Source organism: Protopterus annectens, chromosome 3.part0 (assembly GCF_019279795.1).
Source record: "Protopterus annectens isolate FY-2018-M chromosome 3.part0, PAN1.0, whole genome shotgun sequence".
In the NCBI taxonomy this organism is placed as follows: Eukaryota; Metazoa; Chordata; order Ceratodontiformes; family Protopteridae; genus Protopterus; species Protopterus annectens.
The window spans coordinates 1250109497-1250131687 of NC_056731.1; the positions used below are offsets into that span (position 1 = coordinate 1250109497).

Genomic DNA, 22191 nt, shown 5'->3' on the forward strand with positions numbered 1-22191 from the left:
ACAGACCTCAACTTCTCCCCCAGCATTATCTCTTGGTATTCTACCTACCTCACTGATAGGCAGCAATCAGTGAGATTGGACTCTACATTATCTAACCCCTTCCAGTAAGAACAGGTGTTCCCCAAGGATCCATACTAGGACTTTTACTTTTTAATATTTTTACCAACTTACTTCACTCCTCTTGCCCTCAGTCTGTCATTGCCCAATATGCAGATGACTCCACAGTCATCACTATTGCTAAATCACCCTCCAAACTCCTATCTACTACCCAGACATCCTTTAACTCTGTAGAGACATGGCCCACAAATAACCAATTAATCCTCAACCCTAAAAAAAACTAAATTGTTACTCTTTCTACCTAAATCTGTCAACCACATCAAACCTACTTTCTCCATCACATCCCTAAACAAAGCTACTCAGCATTACCATTGAAGATCAACTCAAATTTGATCTACACATTAACAATTGCATTAGAAAAATACACCAGAAACTAGGACTTCTGTATAGGAATAACAAATTCCTCACCCCTAAAGCTAGGCTTACTCTCTCTCATGCCTACCTACTACCATCTTTAACCTACTGCTTCCAAATACTAACAAATCTAAACTCCTCCCTACTTACCAAACTTGAATCAACCTATCACAAGATAGCCAGATTTGCAGCACAACAAGCATATAAATCCCACCACTGTCTTTCCCAAAAATACCTGAACTGGTTTGAATGTACACACCCGTTGCTCCAAGCACATACCATCTTAAAGCAGCCCACTTTTTGGCCAGCACTATCATCTCTCATCTCCCTCTGCTCTCCTATCAGACAACTCTGAAATACAAATCAAGATATGTTAACTGTATATAAACCCACTTCCAAGACAAGGTGCAACTTATACAGCTACAACCCCTCCATTGCATGGAACAAACTCCCCCTAGTAATAAGGAACCTTGCACACCCTAACCAATTTAAACTAGCCATCAAAGACTACTTCAAAAAACTCTGGACATGCCACTGCATTAATCCTCCCTGACCATAACCAACCAAACTGGTCCTATTTACCTATTTACATTCTGTTTCCCTCTATACAACTCACAACACTTTTCTTTATTCTTCTTATTTAACTTTAGACTGCCTAATTTTTTACAAATTTTAACAGTTTTGTTTCTTATGATGTAATTGTTATTCTACTTAAGTTAATATTATTGTATAATTCTAGCAACTATTGAATGTGATTTGTAACTAAGTGAATATTACTCTAGTAATTATTTTATGTTCTGGAGCTTTTTCCCCCGGGCCACCGCTGAAAAAGGGCATTAGCTCAGTTCGACACTCCTGGTCAACAAAAGTAAAATAAAATAAAATAAATAAACAAAAAATAAAAATATACAGAGGGTTAATATAATAAACAGAAAGTCTATGTCTGGCATAAACATTTAAATTAAAGGACATGTCTTAAAAATTATATATAATCAAAAGGTAGAGACTGCTTGTGAAGGCACTGTATATATTTACTAAACAATATCTTATAAAAAATGTTTTGTTGCTCCATGTCTGCTTATGTAGATTCAGCATTTGAATTCTATGCACCGTCAGTACATTCTGCTAACTCTTATTTTTCCTCTCTCTATCTCTCCTGAGCAGTCATTTGTCTGTGTAAGTTGACCTTCTGCATCATTAAATATGTATTTCCTTTGTGATTCTGCAAGTCATATATAATACATGCCATTAATGAGCTTAAATCTCACCTGAAATGTGCATAAACAATGTATAATAGACTCAGATGATAAAAATGTACATAATTGCAGGAATATGCAATTAGTCATAAAATTATGCTTAATCTCAAGACACAGTACTGTGCAAGAAAGCATAGAGCAACTACATTATAAAAAGGAGAATTATATTTGACTTCAGTTCATAACTGCTAGCATTGTGCACAAAGACCCAGTAGTGTATATATTGGTATATGTGTTCATATGAAGTATTATTTATCTATAAGAATTTAATATTGAATAAGAATAAAAGTTATGTTGGATCATTGCTTTTTATGCCAGAAGCTACACAATCTCAAATTTTAGAAATGGACATGCAAACTATCTTTTACACTTTGAGTCCTTTGGCATTCACCATCAAACCTAACTCAGGTCTGCATGAAAGTTTGTATCCAGAAACATCTTCTCCACAGTGGACTGGTGCTTCTTCTTTTATTCTAGCTATACTGATAACTATTGTTGCAGTTATGACTGTATTTGGAAATACTTTAGTCTTCATTGCCTTTGTGGTGGATGCAAGTCTTCGAACCCAAAGTAATTTATTTCTTCTCAGTTTAGCTGTTTGTGACTTTTCAGTTGGTAAGTCATAGAAATGCCAACAGCAACAGCGTCTGTGTTGCATTACATTGCTGATATGAATAAGGATGATGATGGTTACTCTCGTGTGTTTGTGTTTATCATTGCAGAAGTGACAACACCTGAAACCAAATGTGACAGTTTTTAAATATGATCTGTGCATCGTATGCTCTGTCCTGCACAGAAGAATAGTGTGTCAAACGATGCTTATAAAAATACACTTCACCAGTTCACATCCAAGATCATTTTTAGTTGAATTTCTTTTAGGAAAAATGTATTACATTTTAGCATAATATTAATATTTTGCACATACTATATGGGGATATGGTGATTATGTTTATTATAATTTTCCTCTTGTTTGTAAATAGTCTATAATTTTACAATATTAATGGTATCTGAATTGTCACAGGTAAAATGCTTTATAGGCAGTCAATTACTTTTATGAGCTCTAACATGATGTTTGCCATTACATAACCTCTCTAGCAAACAAGTATAACATTATCATTAAGATAATCAATAGGAATATTGAACACACACACACACACACACACACACACACACACACACACACACACACACACACACACACACACACACATGCACACATACATCATACATGCACACACAGAATAAATAAGAAATAAAATGTTACACATTAAATGTTTCAAAGGTTGAATAGGCACATATATAATTTAAAATGGATAATTAAACCACTTGGAATAACAATAAAATATATATTAACAAAAATGAGCTAATAAAGAAAGGTACTCAGAACAACTAAAGGGCAACCTTTGGATAAAGTACACGTCATTAAAAAATAAGTTAGATGCTCAGAAAGAAGAGAATGATTGATATGACAGAATAATAAACCATGAAATAGTCAATTTGAATGATGAGAAAGTTAGGGTGCTAAATATGTGCCTGCCAGATATTTGCTATCGATGAGAGGGCAAAGTTACCAGATCAAATGTAAATATCCAAAAGATAAAAAAATACATTGAAGTATATTAATTTCATAAGCAATTTATTTATGAAACAGCTAAAAGACAATGGAAAAATAAGATGAGCTAGGCAACCATAAATTAACCCTGACTGGAAGGAATATCAGAAGTTTCACAGCATGCATTTTGAAAGTTCATTGGGAACATTCTATATGAGAAGATGGAACTCCTTATTCAGCTTTATAGCTGCGCAGACATAACAGCAGTTGGAATCTACTAATCTACAAGTCTAAACTCAATGCTAAGGAAAATTATAAATCTCATCTGAAGTAAATAAATGTGAATATTTGGAAACTAGAGAGAGAAAACGGAAGGGCATATAAACATTCTGTTCAAGGATGTGTGAAAGGGAAACACACAAATAATAGTAACCTCGACAAACATTGAGAAGAATATAGCAATAATCCACGCCTGGGTGTGGGTAATGCTGGATTTACCCATGGTTGGCGTGGTTTGGTCACCCGAGGGACCAAACAAAGCCAACCGTGGGTAAATACAGCATTACCCACACCCAGAAGTGGGTTATTGCTATTATACCATGACATTATTTAAGAAAAGAAACTATTACTTTTCTTAAATAATGGCATAGTATAATGCCTGTTTACTGCCCTTCCACAGATGTCTGGCATCCGGCAGTTCTGATGTACTGCGCGCCTGCGCAGTACATCAGAGTTGTGGGCAACGGAGAAAGCAAGATCTCCGTTGCTTTTTACTGTTTCACTATGTTAAATGGGTTTAACATAGGAGACGGCTTTAAAATAAGCAAAGGAGATGTCCGCTGTTTAGTTTTAAACTGTCTCGCTATGTTAAACCCATTTAACATAGCGAAACAGTAAAAAGCAACGGAAATCTTGCTTTCTCCGTTGCTTTTTTTTTAAACCTGTCTTGCTATGTTAAATGGGTTTAGCATAGCGAGACAGCTTTAAAATAAGCAACAGAGATCTCTGTTGCTTATTTTAAAGCTGTCTCGCTACATTAAACCCATGTAACATAGCGAGACAGTGTTTTAAAAGTAGAGTTATACTAATGGAAAAAAGTCCGGGCGACCGGACCTTTTTCAATTAGTATAACTCGATTTACAATGTGCATGCTGGCCAATCAGCGTGCACGTTTTGGGGGGGTCATGGTATAATATACAATATTTGCATGTCAAAATGCTAGCTAGATATCATACAAAAAAGTATTAGTAAACAGAATTCAGATAGAGAACATGACTGGTAGCCACCTGGTGGTGCGAACCTTGGCTATATATGATTATCACTGTTGATGTGACACCCTGACCCCATGTGCAAAATAATGGGTTCTGGACAGTTGGAAAATGATTGATAATTTTATGATAACACAACTACTTGAACTGACTTCTGTCCTTTTATGTACTATATAACTGACACTTAAGACCATCTGGAAGGGAAAGTACAAAATTTTCAAGTTAGATACAAGAAAGGATACAAAAAATAGAAAGGGATATGTAAAGCTAAAATAATAGTATAGAATTTGTTGGCATAAGTTGAATGCAACTAAATACAGAATAATGCAATTAGAAACAAAATTGCATACAAACTTACATTACTGGAAGTGAATTGTAATGTCATAAGACCTGTGTGGGAGTACGGAGTCATTAGAACACCCATTACTGATAACTCACAGAAGTTTAGTCAACCTATATAATTGGAAAGACAAAAATGAAGACATTGGATGTCCAGGATGCATAACATCCAGTTTAATAGAAAGATCTTACCCTTCTATACACATCAGTGGTAGACACTCCATATTGGACATTTTGTGTAAGTCTGAAATTTCTGCTTTTTTCTAGTAAAATAAAATATATAAATCAAGTTCAAAGAAATACAAAAATGGTGTTGAATCAACATATACCTCACATAAGAAGTGATTTAAAGAGCTTTATTTTCAGGATAATCCAAATGTTTTTAGAAGAATGTGTACAGAAAAATTACAATACGTCACATAATGATTCATTGTTAAGAAATCAGAAGGCTAAGGGCAGTGTTTCTTATGAGCAATGGTATATAAATATAAAAACAAATACGAGAACATGCAGGAATACACAAGAGAAAGATAAGACTTTTTAATAGGAAAAATCTCACATTTGGTTATGGAGTATTTGTAGCTTACTCATTAAGTATAAACACTAAAAAATTAGCTGAGACAGATGGCCTGTATTGGAGTCTGCAGCTCCATGGTTTAAGTGGTATTAGATTTTTAAAATATCGTCTTCTTCTTCCTTCGGCTTTTCCTGGTTAGGGGTTGCCACAGCGGATCATCTGTCCACTCATGATTGGCAGTGGAGTTTTATGGTGTTGAGTTGCCAGCCCGGCGCCCAACCTTCCACAGAAGGCACACACACATGCACTCACTCACACCTAGGGCCATGTCTTTAGGATGTGGGAAAAAAATGGAGCACCCAGAGGAAAAAAAAAAAATATATATATGTATATATATATATATATATATATATATATATATATATATATATATATAGCCTTCTACTTTTCATTATTTCATATATCATTTTAACATTATTCCCTTTCTTTTTCCTTTCTCTTAAGTCACAATTAAAATCTCCCACCAAAATTATTTCTATGTTTACCCCTACATAATTCAAGATTTTTTAAACATTTCTTCTCTTCCTTTTTGAACATATACATATATAGCTGTCATTCTATATACATCCTTGTTATGTGTTAATCCAATATTGTTATTCTCCCTATCTTTCCTATGGCATAATCTAAGAGTTCTATTATTTAATTACATAATATAGCAATCCCTGAATATCTATCTCTTTCAATGTTCCATACAATATTCCTACCCCATAGATTTCCCATTTGTTTTTTTTTCATCATCTGTTAGGATTCTTGTATCTTCTGAAATTATTACATTCATACATTGTAACATACACCATTCCAGTATTTCTAAACTTCTTTTAAGACTCTTTATACTGTTAACATTTATTGATAAGGCCCACAGTTTTTAATTTCATATTTTCATCTTAAACTTTTATATTTCTTTTTATTTTCTTTCAGAATTACATTTTAAATGTACTTTTTCTATCTTTTACCCTTCTCCCTATCAAACATTTTTCCTCTTACTATGCTCGAATTATTGTTTTCCTCTTTGATTGTTTCACATACTGATTGCTCTCCTTCAGTTCTTTTTTTATTTTCTTTATCTTTTGTATCTTCCTTTTGTACAGTAGCATGTTCATCCCCATATCATTCTCTTTATCAAGCACAAGTTCTTCCATTTGTTCTTCTGAATCAATATGCAAGGTACATCACAGATACTTGAATCATGCTCCATTTTCCCACCTTTTTCACATATCAGTTTACATTTCTTTGCTTCGTATCCCACTTTCCTGCAAACAAAATATTTTCTTTTGTCACACTTATTAAATGATCATTTTTCCACAAAAACAGGGTTTTGGCTGTCCCCTGTATCTTACATATCCTGTTACCTTCTACAATTATTATACTTGGAATATGGATAATGTTATCATTTTCCATTTTTAATATTGATCCACAATCCCATCCCCAGTCCATAAACCTCCTTCAACATAAACTTTTGTAATGTCCAATACTTCCTTGCAAACATTTCTTTTTAACAGTCTTTTAATGCATCCTTGTCTTCTTCAGTCTGAAACTGAATATCAAATCTTTTCTTTGTTTCCTATAAAAAGTTTGTACTTCAAAAGCATTCTGTGCAGTGTATTCTTTCTTTTCCTCAAATTTTCCTAGAAAACCTTCCATATATTGTCCGTTTTCAAATATAATGCCACAATAAGTCTCTTTATTTATATGAAAGAATGCTGTTACCACTTCGTGTGATATGATATTCCTACAAGTGCAATAACTGTGTCCCATACCGTGTACCTTTCTAGTTCTTTTTCTTTTTTTGCATTAAGTCTCACAACAAACTTTTTATTTGGAATTGCTCTTCCTACTTGACCTTCTCTTGCTTTTTTGTTTCCTTCCTTCATCAACACATAAGATTTTTCTTCTATAATTTCTCTCCCCTCTTCTTCCTAGATTTTTTCTATAATATCTGCCAATGATACCACTACTTCAATCTCTAGTTTAATCTGCATTACAATTTCTTTTAAATAATCATCCTGCAGCCCTCCCGACTGAAGGGTTGTAATCACACATTCTGATTTACAATCAGAAAACAGATCTTTTTAAAACATATACTCAGAATCCTGTGAAGGTTCTTTAACCTTCATTTCAGCACATTTCTTCATTCCGGCCATCTTCAACAACTCTTCTGATCCATCAACCCTGATCTCACCATCTGGACAACAGTTCTCCAACTACATTCTGTCATCCATAACTTCTTTTTTGGTTACTGACGATATTACTGCCTTCATCTTACTTCCATGTTCACCAAGGCTGTCTGTGCACCTGGAACAGAAAACAGAAGTGCCTCACACAGCAGCTACACAGCAGCTACTTAGTCTCTGAAGGGAGTTGGGGAATTTCCCCTTTGCTCTTGTATAAATACCACCTAGTGTGTCCCTTGAAAAGAGGCTACTAGCCTAGCCTAGTGAGACTAAACCTATCAACAAGGATAGATTAATAAATAAATAAACAAAAATAAAAAGATGGCTTTAATGCAGAATAATTGTTAGGGGATAAACAATTTGTGGTACTTGCGGAGGAATATGCCAAACAGGTAAATAACATAGAATTTTAGAAATGAGATCACAGTGAAAACAGAATGAGTCCTATGAGTTTCTAAAACTATTCCTGATAAATACATGTTATTTACTCAAGAAAGTGTTGCTGGATATCAAGGACTTCACTGAAAGAAATTCAAGGAAAACATATGAAGTTTCCATTGGGTAAGGAATCTGAATCATTAACTACTGAATCTGGCACTTGCAATAATCTTTTTTCATTCCTACCAAACTAAGGAGATGTTTATTAGAGCAAAATGGCAAAGGTGAGGTATCAAGATGGTTTATCTAACCTCAACATAGTGCAAGACTTTTTGAGGTGTTTGTGCAAGACAAAATGGCCACGAGAGAACACACAATAACATATCTATACTTTGTTGCAGGATTTGCACATGAATGTTCTTGTTTGATTTTGTTTTATTGAGGTTTGTTGATCACCATGACTGGTAGTTTTTGAGACCACAGTGCACTCCAGTATTTTTTTCATTTCCCCCCACCATATTGTGACTGTGGAGATGGTACATTAAGTTCAGATGAGGTGCTGCCAAACCCTCCATATGCAGGGATATGGGGCACCAATGACTTTTGTTCTGTTTTCATATATTTTCCAGGTTTTCTTGTTGATGGTGAAAAGGCAGATGAAGTATGACTCACTCTTAGATATCTCAACAGAATGTATATAAGGTACAGAAGACTGATGTGCTCAGAAAAGCCTTGCCAGTTTTGATTATATAAAATCCATACATGTTATTATATTGTTTAAGCACTTTGTCTTTGATTATTATATATTTCATCAGAGCAGATACAAGAAACAACAACTCGTTTCTAAATAAACAATATTCACTTGACTTAAATATTTAAAGAGCAATTTGCATTCAAATAATTACCAGTACTTTGACAATAATAAAATAGGATTCATCTATGTCTGAAACATTTATTTTGTATCTTCAGGATAATGAAATTGGCATATAAATATTGTTAACTACTGTCATGTTTTAACTACACTAAAGACTAAATACAAACATTAGAACCAAATACTTGCACAGTGGGGACCAGCCACTGTGAAGTAATTTTTATATTGCCTGTCATAAGTACTATATTTTAAGAATTTAATATCTGATGTCGCACTTCCATACTTCCATACTTAATCTAAAGTATGATCATTCATAGGTTCATATGGGTTTACTAGGCTAACGACAATAAGGGCCTTTTAAAGCCTAGCCATACATCTTAAATCTCTGACAAGTTATCATACACTTAATAAATGTAAGCAGGTGCTTGGGAAATTAACCATTTATAGGCTGCCTGTCCATTAGAGATTTAGGTGCCAAACCAGGGATGAATTTCCAGTTCTCAATCCAATTGTCCAAGTTACACTTGAATCGGTTTAGTTAGGGACTCTGCTTCACATGGATGGATAGCCTATTCCAGAGAAGGGGTAGTCTCTGGGATAGATACCTGTGTCTACAGCAAGTCCTATTTATATCACAGGCAAAGTTAAAGTCTTTAGAGTGGGTAATTCCAGTGCTGTTTGTTTTGCAGATATGAAGGAGGTCCATCAAAGTGTGGTCCTACAATGCCTTGTATGCCAGAGATCGATCTCCCCTGAACGAACTTTAGTTAAAATATAAAATCAAACAAAGTTTTTACTTTTAGTCAAAACCCAGCTTTACTTTTGTAAAAACAGAACACTAAATTGTTAGGTTTTGTAATATGTTTTCTTTTTCAAAGTTTACAGGAAAAGATTGTATTAGTAAATTAAGGAATAGAGTTGCTAATGTATGGAAACAAATTGCCTGCACTTATCTGATTTATGCCATTGTCAGTTTTTCCTCTAATCTAGTCAGAGAACTGGATCAGGTTTGAATATCAGCTCCTTCAGGCCAAAGTCTTATACTGACTGCTGTTTCTGAGGATATTTTGCTCTAGAGAAGCAACATTTTCTCACCTCGCAATCTTTTGCATGACTTTTCTGCCACTGCTATTAGACTAAATAGTCTCTAGGTCCCTAATTTTTTTCATGTTTCTCACATGTACAAAGAAAAAAAAATCTTCCTAATTTCCAGGATCTTCTGCACCGGTTGGTGTTCTTGAGACTCTTTATTAGGGATTTTCCAGCTCACCTGCTAAAGTCCAGTGAATTCTGGGATACAGGCTATCTAGTTCCTATTCTTTACACCCACTAGTACATCCATTTCTCTTTTATCCTACTGTCCTTCTATTGCTCTCTCCTGCCCTAGCTCCTTTCAAACATGGAATGCTTCCCTCCTTTTTTCTTTGGAAAGACAAAGGCAAAATATTCTGTCATCATCTCCGTCTGCTTTCCTGTCTTCTGAAGTGCCCTTACCATCTTAATTTAGTCTGAGATTCACATCTCTTAGTTCCTCCTCTCTATAATATACTTAAAATATTTTGATCTATTCCCAATAACCTGCATTACTTCTGTTCAAGATTTGCCTTTCCTTCCCTCATCTCCTTTGTTACCCTTCAGCTTACTTCCTTATACGATATTTGATGACTTTGTGATTCTATGTTTTTGGGTGGCATTTCACCAATTGATCAAAAAGTGTTTGACCCACGTGGTAGAACTATATATACTGTACCTGGTGCTTTGGTTGACGCATGTAAATAAACTGGAATATAAAGTATTATTCAAAAGAGACCATAATCCTTTTAGCAGCATACAAGGCAGCAATCATTCATTCTGACCTTTTTGGAATATTCAGTAAAGTTCTACACTGGCTGAAACATAGACTATTTTTCCTGAGTGCTAGTTTTTTATTTTGCATTACCTTTCCTTTTTTCTTTGTTTTTCTTCACTTTTCTCTTCAGCCCTTTCTTTCTCTTCCTCTGGACCTGCTATATGTCTTGTTAACCATTTCCAGACCAAACTATGCCACCTTATTATGGTCAACTGAGATGGAAGGAAACCAATTACCCTTGCATTGTGGGTTTAAGATTTTAGTGACGTTATACATTATTTTATGTTTCAGTATTTAAATATCATTTGCTTTTTTGAACAACTTTTAGCACTTGATAAAGCATTGCAAAGGCTAAATGTGATTTGGAGAATCTTGTATATTCAAATTGTGTAATAAACTTCTATCTCTAGTGTCTTATATGTCTTTTCTTTGTAGTGAAATAGTTCATCATGCGACACTCAGAAGTTCCACTCAAGAGGCTGAACAAAGAAAGGGTCATGGTCTGCTGTTTATTGAGGCAGAGCACACAAATGCACTGAGGTCATTGAACCACAAGTACCAATATGACTCAGTCATAGTACATATGGGTCTCAATGACTTAAGATGTACCTCCTTAGACTGTATGAATACAGACATCTTGGAGCTCTTGGGCTATGTGTCCCATGCTGGTATGTACCAAGCATTTAGCAGCATTCTATGATCTCCAAGGATGATGCCACAATATGAACAAAAATAACTGACTTTAATAATTGGCTTAGATGCTTGGTGTCATTTAAAGAGTGTATAATGTTGTCAGCGTGGGAGAATATGTCTGACAGTCAATTCTGCTTCACCAAGGATGGTCTGAACTTATACCCCTTAAGCTTTCAAATATTGACTTAAACTTTGTTCACCCCCATAAAACCAATCTAGGGATTAACCCGAAGGTATTACTTCTCAGCGCCAGAGGTCTAAACAGGACTCCATGCTGTTCAAGCTCTCTTCACCTTGGGGATGCCTGTGTTGTTACAAAGACTTGTTTTAAAGTCATGCAGCACTACCTGGCACAGTTTTATACCAGCAACTGCAGAGGAAGGGACAAAAAGTGGAGATGTCTCTATATTCATCAAAAACAATCACACCTCTAGACTTGTCAAGCAGTGTAGCTCACTTGAGTTCTCCAAATCAACTCAGCATAAGCAATGTCCCATGCCATATCACTGCTAGGTATAGGTCAAGCTGTATGAATCAGAACACCCATTCTACATACCCAAACATATAGGACTACCTCTATCTTCAACCTGACACTATAGTTCTGGGTGACTTTAACTACCCCACTATAAATTGAAAAACATACACACCCCCCAGTATGCATTCCCTGGGATTCCTGGACTTTGTAAACACAAATGCTATTGAACAGCTAGTTCATACTCCCACTAGGGGAGCCAACATCCTTGACCTGATCCTCGTAAGCATAGGAGAACTTTGCACCCATGTGTTGATATCATCTTCATTTGTCAGGTTGAACCATAAAATGGTCTCCTTTGAAATGAAGCTAAATCCTGTGACCTCACCTAACACTCAAACATTTAACAATTATTGGGTGACACCCTGACAAATTTTCAAGTCCTCCCATACTGGGTGAACTCCATTGCTATGCAGAAATGTTTACAGAAACCCTTTACCATCATGTACCTATCCACAATAAGCATAGGACTGACTCAAAGAACAAGCCACTCTGGTAGAATCACAACATTTGCAAGCTATATTACAGAAGTAAGAAAACCACAGCCAAACAGTAAGGGCATTGCCCGGCGAGGCAAGAAACTCCTTATCAAAGTAAATAAGCAACACAGGAGTCTTATTAAGCACACCAAAACAAAATCTGAAGCAAAAATAGCCTCCTTAGCAAAGGACAACTATATGGTCTTCTTCAGCCACCGCAACCTCCGAGGAAACCTACAACAGAGTGTTGAACTAATTGTAAATAGAATTACCTACATGGAGCTCAAAGATACTGCACATGTACTGGCTGATAAATTTAGTTCCAATTTCCCCCCACAATTGCCCCCCAAGATATACCCTTGACCATAACTTCCCACTTATTACTAACAGACAGGTCCCCTGAATGTGCTCTTCATTAATATGCCCTGATAATATAACAGGATGCCTTATGAACAGGATGAATCATGACCTAACCATCCCTCTATGATCATTGTTCAACCTTAGACTTCAAACGGGCTTTGTTCCCAGTGTGTGGAAGACTACAACAGTTACTCATCTGCATAAGGGAGAGCCATCTACAGATCCTGGCAACTATAGACCCATTAGTATGTCTAGTCTCAATTGCAAGGCTATGGAAAGAATCATCATGGATATTATAAATAAAGGCACAGGGAATCCTTCAGATACTGGATTCAATGCAGTTTGAGTTCATCAAGGGCAGATCATGCCTGCTTGACCTGGTGGACTTTTTCAAGAAAGTCTCCAAAGCTATGGATAAATGCAAAACAGTACACCGGACTTGACCGGACCAATGCATTTGACACTATTGCCCTTTCTGGCAATGTTGAAAGACTCACAAAACTTGTAGAAAACCCCTATGTCATCTGTTGGGTAGCTGACTGTCTCATAGATAGGACACAGGAAATTAGGACAGGGGTCTCTACCTCCACAAAAATTCCACTCACTATAAGAGTCCCTCAAGGCAATGTGCTGAGGCTGCTCATTTTTGGCATCAACTTTTTGGAAGTCAAAGCTAATGTTAAATGGTTGATGAGGTTTGCAGATAACTGCAAGCTTGCTGCAATTCTAGAATCCCCAAGGATACTAATATACTCCAAGAGGCCTGTCACAAACTAATAATTGGTGCATGAGCCATGGTCCAAAACTAAATACCAAAAGATGAATCATAGTATCATTTGAAAAGTCAGCTACTCTAGAGAATTGTCAAATTGGCAATGCACATCTAAAATCAGACCCAGTTGTTATGTATTTGTGAACACATGTGAGCAGTGACCTCAGAGTCTTTGACCATTATTTGTCTACTGTTTCAAGGAAATCATTTTTTATTGTGCAATCTATAAGCAAGGGTATGGCATACAGGTCCAGAGATTTCATCGTGCCCCTGTATTCAGCTCTCATTAGACTGATTATTAATGTTGCCTTTGGTATGTACCATGCCAGGCATATAGAACAACAGAATGCCCACAAAGGTTCCTCACAAAAAGAATATAAAGTGTAAACCACATGGAATAAGAAGACTGCCTCAAAGCCTTATGCTTACACTTCGTCTTCTACAGACTACCGAATGGTGATCTATGCCTCACATACAAGGCAGCATCTTATCCTATACTGATGGACTTGCTTCACATCTGTAAGTCTAACAGCATAATCATATCCGACTAAAGGACCTTAACTTAGTCTGCATAAATAGAACATAATGGAGGGATAGATATGTGTCAGAACATGATGGAGGGATAGATATGTGTCTGAGAAACTGCCCATCCACTAGAACAGGCTTCCAGTCCAGTACTAGTAACTATATCCCTACTGGAAAAGGTAGCTTATAAATTCTTTGCCCCTTAACATAACTATATGTCATAGGTAATGTATCCTGTCATTTACAAATGGGAAACATTGCTAGGCTTAAACTATGCCCCTGGGTAACTTATCCTATCATATACAAATGAGAAAATATGACTATTTTTTAAAAGGCCTCCTAGGGTGACTTATGGACATATGATTGATGTCACAGAATAATGACATACATTTGAGTTTCCAACATAATATCCTTCAGAAAAATGTATACTAAAGCAAAACCCATTATTCTAGCAACATTCAATAACAGCAAAATGTTAAAACTGTCTCTAATTCTGGGATTTTGTCCCTCCCATTATTTTTGGTTTTGCCAGAATTCTTGAACTAAGAGGTTGAGAGGTACAATACAGATAAGCTCTTGTTCAGGTAGGTACAGTCAATGAGGTAAAAAAAAGTAGACTGCATTTTTGAGCATTAGCATGTTCACTATAAATTCTTAAGTTATCAATAATTGTGTACATTAATTTCAGATTAATAAGTCAAATGCAGCAGTTAGGTAAACGTAAAGGGAATGCAAATTGAGAAAGACATACAATAATGAAGTACATGTAATGTTCTTTGAAGGTTGGTTAAATCTGCAAAGCAAATATTAAGATATATGAATTTCACCACCAGCTCTACAGAAATAAAGCCTTGACTGCATCCCAAGTGACCTTTATCTGATTGGTTTCATGAGTGCTAGTGACACTGGTCTGGGCCTGAATAACAAATAGCAACTCATCCACCCTGGTAGGGAGGGGGGTGGATTGCTATGATTTGTCACTTTTGTCCCACTTAGCATGTAGAAGAGAGTAGGTAACCACTCATGGAATTGGAAGGGCTTGTTCTTTTAACTGGTACATGCACTGCTGAGATGGGTTAATATAGGTGGGAACATACAGTATATTATCAGTCTTCACCTGGGTAATGTGATACAACCCTCTGTTTATGTGGAGGGATTAAGAGAGATGGAGCAGATCCCTCAGTGGAACCAGGACATTGGCCCAGTACCTAATGTCCAGCTATGTTCTTGGTGAGAATAATTGGCATATCATGAAACTATACAGGAATGCATGAGAAAAAGCTATTGTCCTGTTTGGGGATGTTTGTTTGTCATACAGGAGTGGAATGAATAAGCCAAGTCATACAAAAGAACACAGGTAGATGAGCTTTTGGATCAGGTCTAATCACAAATATATCTGGAGCTCAGAATTTTAAGACTTTCCATGCATGTTTAGCAATAGTTTGCAAGTATCTCATTTTCAATAATTTGTTGTAAAGAATGCTTATGTTTTATTTTAGGAGCAATCTCCATACCTTTCTATGTGCCCTATGCATTATCAGGAATTTGGATGCTTGGAAAAGGACTATGCAAATTCTGGCTTGTTATGGATTACACCGCATGTGCAGCTTCAGTTTTTAACATTGTCCTTATCAGTTATGATCGATACCTCTCTGTCACTAAAGCTGTAAGTAAAACATCCAATATCTTTAAAGTATTAGCTACCATAATGAGTCATAAACATTCATGAATGTATACTTTATTGTATTAGGAGAAGGTGTGCTTCCTATAAGCATTTGGTCTGGTCTTCTTACAGTCATTTACTCATTTAAACATGTTCTTTATTCTTAATCCCAGCCTTTTAGATAATCACTTAAATCTAACTGTTACAAGTACAAAGGACAAAACGTTCTTATAATTTTATGTTTCAAGAGAATCGGGTTCATTTGTTGATAACACATAAAATTAATGCACCATTTACTCACATTGATGAGTTTTCAGTTTTGAACATTTTTTTTGGAAAAAAGTCAGGAAATGCTAGTATGTACAGTGTGTTTTGCTATGGGTGGCACTACAAGCATGTTGTAGTCTGCATATTGCTTGGATATAGAGAAAGATCTTGTATCAAGGAGCAAAGGACTGAGATTCCAGTTAAGGTTAATGGAAAAATGGAAGAGAGGGTTTCTACCATGGAAAAATAAAAAGGAAGTTTAAGGGCTTGTACAGGACCCTTTTCAGTCTCTGCCCCAGTCACATGGTGACACAAAGTAAAACAGTATCCAACAATTTATCAAAAGCACATATAAGCAAACATTGCAATACAATAGTCTTATTTAAAACAGGAAAAACACATGGCAACTTACATGCTGTCCACATGAAGTTTAATTTGCAACCAAGTTTGTTTTAGTACAAGTTGTCTCTGATCTATGAGGTGGAGTAAGAACAATTCAGTATGTACAACACTATATGTAGTTGGACATCTGTTGAAAGGGGGGAGACAAATATAGGATGAAGGGCAGATAGAAGACTTAGAAAATACAATCAGTGTAGATAGGTTGGTAAGTGCAATAAAATACCTGAAAGGTAGGGAAGGTGAGGGTATTGCACAGGTATCTAATGAACTTTTATAAGTTATTGGTTAAAAGGGTAGTGGCATAGAAGGTAGGGGTATAAAGGAAATAATGGCAAGTCCGTGTCTGCCAGACACAGAGACGGAAGTGACGGTAGTGACTTTACCAAAAGGGAAGTGGGAAAGAACATACTTGGAACGGCAAACCAATCACAGTGGTAGCAAGGGAATTTGGTGTCTTGGGCAGCACACAAACTTGATGAAATACACAGAAACTTTATAAAGGTTTGATAGCTTAAAAGCTGTCATTAAACAACCATGATCACAAACACCTATCAGCTGATTAACTGTTTATCAAGCTTCATTTTATTGAAGTAACTACCATTAAACAGACAGAAGTCTGGCAAACTTCATTTTTCTTTTTTTTTTTTTAATTTGAAGATAGTTATCTTTAAACATTTTTATAGTGAAACAGTTTTTAAGGTGTCATTGCTTATCATTAAAAACAGTTTATACATTGTTCAAGGTTGGAATTCCTCTGGAAATTGTGCTTGAGGCAGGTGTCCCATTCACCTCACCCTTATTATGGCACCAAGGCCAATATGTCTAATAACTTTTAACAATATTTGTAAGAAAGCAGTGGCAACTCACCTAAAATGGGAAATCTCTGGGCTAATAAAGACCATGCAGGTTTAATAAGGAGAAGACTATTGATGTGTTAGTATATAGTGGTGTTGAATTTCATGGAGTAGCAGACAATGGGGACAAGTTTCTATGGTTGAAGTATTCTGTGGTATGTAGAAATCTTTTGTCACATGAATTTAGGTTTAAGATGCTTTAAGAGATGGGGTTTGTAAAGAACATTTTAACAGTATTACATTAACAGCACTACAAAAAAGTAGTATGTTAAGGATAGTAATTATAATTAGGGGAATGAGGCAAGGATGGCATGTGTCACAATTTATGCTTCTTTTATGAATATAAGCCTTGATGTTTAAGCACAGCTGGTATGGGAAAAGAGAAGCAAGGTGAACAATGCTGTTTTAATTGATTTACACATGCCTGCATGCTAAAGGCAACATATATCATGTGCACATCAATTAAAACTGCACATTACTATATGTTAAAGACAACATCTGTCAGTGAGTAGCTCCTGAGGGTTGTGGAGGAGTACGAACAGTTTTGGAGACATTCAAGACTACCATGTCACCTTTAAGGATGGGGCTGTCCCAGTTGCTAAGATGGGGGGTTTGGATATTTCAATTTGAATTACAGCAACAAGAAGTCTATGTTTAAAATATTCCCAACATTGACATTTTAGAATAAGGAATGCCAAGGAAGTGCCAGAGAGGGTCAGCAAGCTTTTGAATTTGTGGATCAGGAAAGTGAAATCATTTTCACGTAGGACAGTTGTAGTGAAATATATGGTAATATCATACGTTTTATACTTTGGCTTGGGGATGGATAGGAAAGTGGTGATGTCAGGTAGGCCACGTATAACAAATAAAAATAAAGGAGGCTGAATAAGAACACGGACAAAAAATTTAGAGAAAAAAATGTGCAGTTATATAGAAACAATAATAATAGCTCAGTGATAAGGGGTCTAATGGAGTGGACATTGCAAAGGAAATAATTGAGAATAGATACATTGTATACATTCACAAGACAGAGAAGAAAAAGGTTGCGATAGTGATAATAAGGAAGGAAACACTGACCCAGTGGTTGAAAAAGAATGACAGGGCAAATGGCGCGAGCCCGTTAAGGAAGCTAGCAATAAAGAATGCTGGCCGTTTAAATGAGTTCTAATTCGATGAAGCTGTACAGTCTAATGCATGGAGTATGTTCATTTATGAAAACATCAAGATGATAAACTTAGAGGGTGAGGTGGTGGGGTGTATCAAAAGAAAGGAACATGGTAATGCATACAGAGTGTATTACAGGGTGGGTACTTCAAAGCAAACAAAGACCTAAACATAAGGGATTCATGGGATTTAAATATCCAGGGGACTTCTTAGATGCTAAGGGAGAACTTAACAAATGAAGGGAATGTCTTGGTGTAGGATTGTCTGAAGAGAAAGTGTGGAAGATTTGCATGGACTGAAAGTTGTGGGGGGTGGGGTTGTATTCCAGTTTTGATGAAATCCTTTGTAGCTACATATAATTATTCCTTGTTTCATTTATATTACTTTTCTTTTGTTGAACCATACTGTATAGAAAAATAATTATTCTAGAAGGATGTGAAGCAGAGCATAAGTGTTATAGATGTATCTGGTAGGACTGTGTGTAGTTGTTAAAAGGGCGATAGGGATATTAAGAAAGGTAAATAAAAGGAACAGACAGAAAAGAATAGAGCTTAATACGGTTCTGAAATATGGTAGTGCAGTTTTGCAATTTCATTTATACTGTAAGAAGCTCGGGTGAAATGAAAAATAAGAACTACTATACAGAAATGGGGCATGTAAAGTGCACAATGCAGTTCAAACGCTTACTTTTAATAAATCTTTTCAATGAAAAATAAAATGAAGGCGGACTGAAGCTGCATTTCTGATAATTATATATTTCTAAAATAATAACCCAGCAATGCAAGATGATACAAGCATTTCTTGTAAGTCCTTTCTACAGGGACAATTAGCAGACAATGTTGTTTCAGTAAGATTGCAAATGCAATATTGTTTCAGTAAATACACAGGAATATGACTGAAAGGAAAGCAAACAGAGAAAAAAAAGAAGACAGGAGAAGTGAAGAGAAGTAGATAGCAGACAAGTGTGGGATAATCTTGGGATCACTTTTGGGAAGAAAGCATACCGACAAATTAAAGAAGGCAAGAGCAGAAGAACAGCCTTAAATCAGTTTATGAACCTGGACATATAAATGATGTTTTTTGTTTAAGATATATTTATTTGTTATGCATGAACCTTGATTTAGCTACTGTATTTTTTTAAAGTGCTTCCAGAATCATGGCAAGTCTGATCCGATGACTCACAGGCTTTGCTCAGGAGGGGACGCTGCATGAAATTAGCCCTCATCAGGATGATAATCTTATATTTGGCAGAGATAGAAAGGGCATTCTGATTTTCATCTGCTTCATTTTTTAACACAGAGCTACATAGGTAGGTTCATAGGTAGGTACTAGGCTATTGGCCCAAGGGCCTAAGTAAGCCTAGCCAACAAGGTTCCCTGGCTTACGCCACCCAAGAAAATTATTTTTCTGTGCCCCTGTTGAGCAGAGCCACAGAAATGATCCCCAGGGTGTATTTCCTATTTCCCATCCACTCATTAAGATTTGATGTTTTAATTATCCACATGTAGAATTACAGCAGACTTGGGGGGAAGCTCATAAACTGGCTTTTCTGTTATTGATGTGTATGTTTGCTGTAGGGTATTTTCATTGCTTACTACATTATATATATATTACTGAGTTTTTGACTCTAACCTCTGCAACTACTGTATACCTGCTACTGTGAGAAGATATCATTTGAATGCATGCACTGAAATTTACATAAATGTATGTACCAAAAGTGTGGCACATAGAACCAGCATATATAGTATAACTCTCCTAGCTTTACAGTTATTTTTTTAAAAAGTAATGTTTCACGACACAATATTCTTTATGTGCAAAATGCAGTACATTGACACATAGAGAAAAGTACAGTATATAACCTTCTGCAAAAAGAATAAGTAATAAGAATTATATCTAGTGGGATTGTAGGCAAGGTCAAAGGGGAATTGCTGAAGAATAAAAGGCTGAAATGTTTATTAGAGGAAAATTACATGAAATAAATGGTTGTGAAGAGGTCAGATATGACTGGGTACAAAGTAAATGTGAGGGGGAAAATCTATAATGTATGAAAATACAGAACCATGGGAGCTCAGTAGGAACTGCATGGACTGCCTAGACTAAAAACAAACAAGTACATCCACTTAGTAGTTCTAGAAAATTCTGGAAATAATGAAAATCACTTACTGAGTCATCATTAAAAGCCATTGTTAAGCCCTCATAGCTTCAAGCCCATATCACATCCCAAAGCCAGTGAACTTTTAAGTAAGTATTTTTGCCCCCCGTAACCCATTTCCCTCTACAGCTATAAATTTATCATCCTGATAAATAACTGAAACTACCATATCCTTGTCATAAACCTAACCCAGCCTACCCCATTCTTTACTAAATGGACTGCTATATCAATTATATACTTGTTCTTATACTTAATGCTCTTATTGGTCCTGATAACCCAGCTTTAGTTTTCTAACCCTCATATAATCAGGCTACTCACACAATGTAAAACTATCTTACTAGTACCATAATCTGTAATGTCAGAAAATCATGGATAATTATAACATTTAAAAAAAATCAAAAAGCTGATGAAGTTTAAGAACCTCAAACCAAACTCTCCACTCACAATTACAGATGCATTTTTTATTTATGTACAATTGTTAAACAGTTAAGTCAACTGGTCTATAGACTCATTACAACTAAGACACCTTTTGAAAGTAGTGTTTGCAGATAACTGCTTTATTGCATAAATGATTAGTGGATTATTGATGATGTCTTCAAAATGTGTGTTCCTTCTCCAGTATGGTTCAAAATTATAAATGTACAAATCTCATTCATAGAGACAGTGAAATACAAAGGGAAATGCATTTGACAGTGAAAACCTTCCACTACTAATAAGAAAACATCTAATAGCAGGAATCTCTGAGACTGCAAACAACTATGAATTTATTTATAAATTTGATAACCATGGTAGATCATTGACCCTAATGGACCAATTTCAAAATAGAAAAAAATGGTTAATATTGTAATTCAATAATGGAGTGATAGAGGAATATATAAGTGAAGAATTTAGCAAATGAGTACATTCATAGAAGCAATGACAAAAATGTGTTGAGATGGAAAGTTTATTATACATGAATATATATTATATAGGTGGACTATTCAAGAGTAGACTTATATTGATCATAAATTAGAAAAGAACATTTGCTGTCAATCTGTACAAGATAGTACTCTGTCTCACTCCCTGAATACAGAGTAATTGGCCCTCTTTTGTTTACCCATTTTATAAATTCTTATCACTAGTCTTACATAACTGAACATAATCTTGTATGCAGGTTACAGATTTTTCTTAAAAAGTAGCTATTTCACAAGATCCAGTCTTTTTCTCTACTCCGTCAGATCGAAAATAATATCAGTCAATGGTACTCACAAGTAACTCACTATCATTAATAATAAAGTAAACTCATGTTCTTCACAACTCTGAGGACATTAGAATAAAAAACATCCCCCTAATTACTGCATTTCACAGACTCTTTCTGGGTCACATTAGTTCAGGCTAGAACCAACATTAATCTTCTGTACATATCATCCTAACTGTGCCCAAAGCTACCCAAATCTCAAAAAATGTATTGCAAAATAATATTACTAACCCTGCAAAACAAATTATGTAACAAAAATATATTCTGATATGCCACTTCATAAGAATGTAATAAAAAATCTGTGTACCTCCATGACTAATACTAAATAACTTCTAAAAGATATTAAAGTTATAAGCATT

General features: G+C 35.6%; 1 protein-coding gene across 1 annotated transcript in view; it reads left to right on the forward strand.

Moving 5' to 3' along the window:
- Positions 1 to 2071: 2071 nt before the first annotated feature.
- Positions 2072 to 22191, forward strand: part of LOC122797042 (histamine H3 receptor-like) — a 70918-nt gene continuing 50798 nt past the window's right edge. The window contains exons 1-2 of the mRNA XM_044065816.1: positions 2072 to 2342; positions 15593 to 15759. Of these exons, the coding sequence (XP_043921751.1) occupies positions 2072 to 2342; positions 15593 to 15759 (438 nt within the window). The remainder of the gene's footprint in view (positions 2343 to 15592; positions 15760 to 22191) is intronic.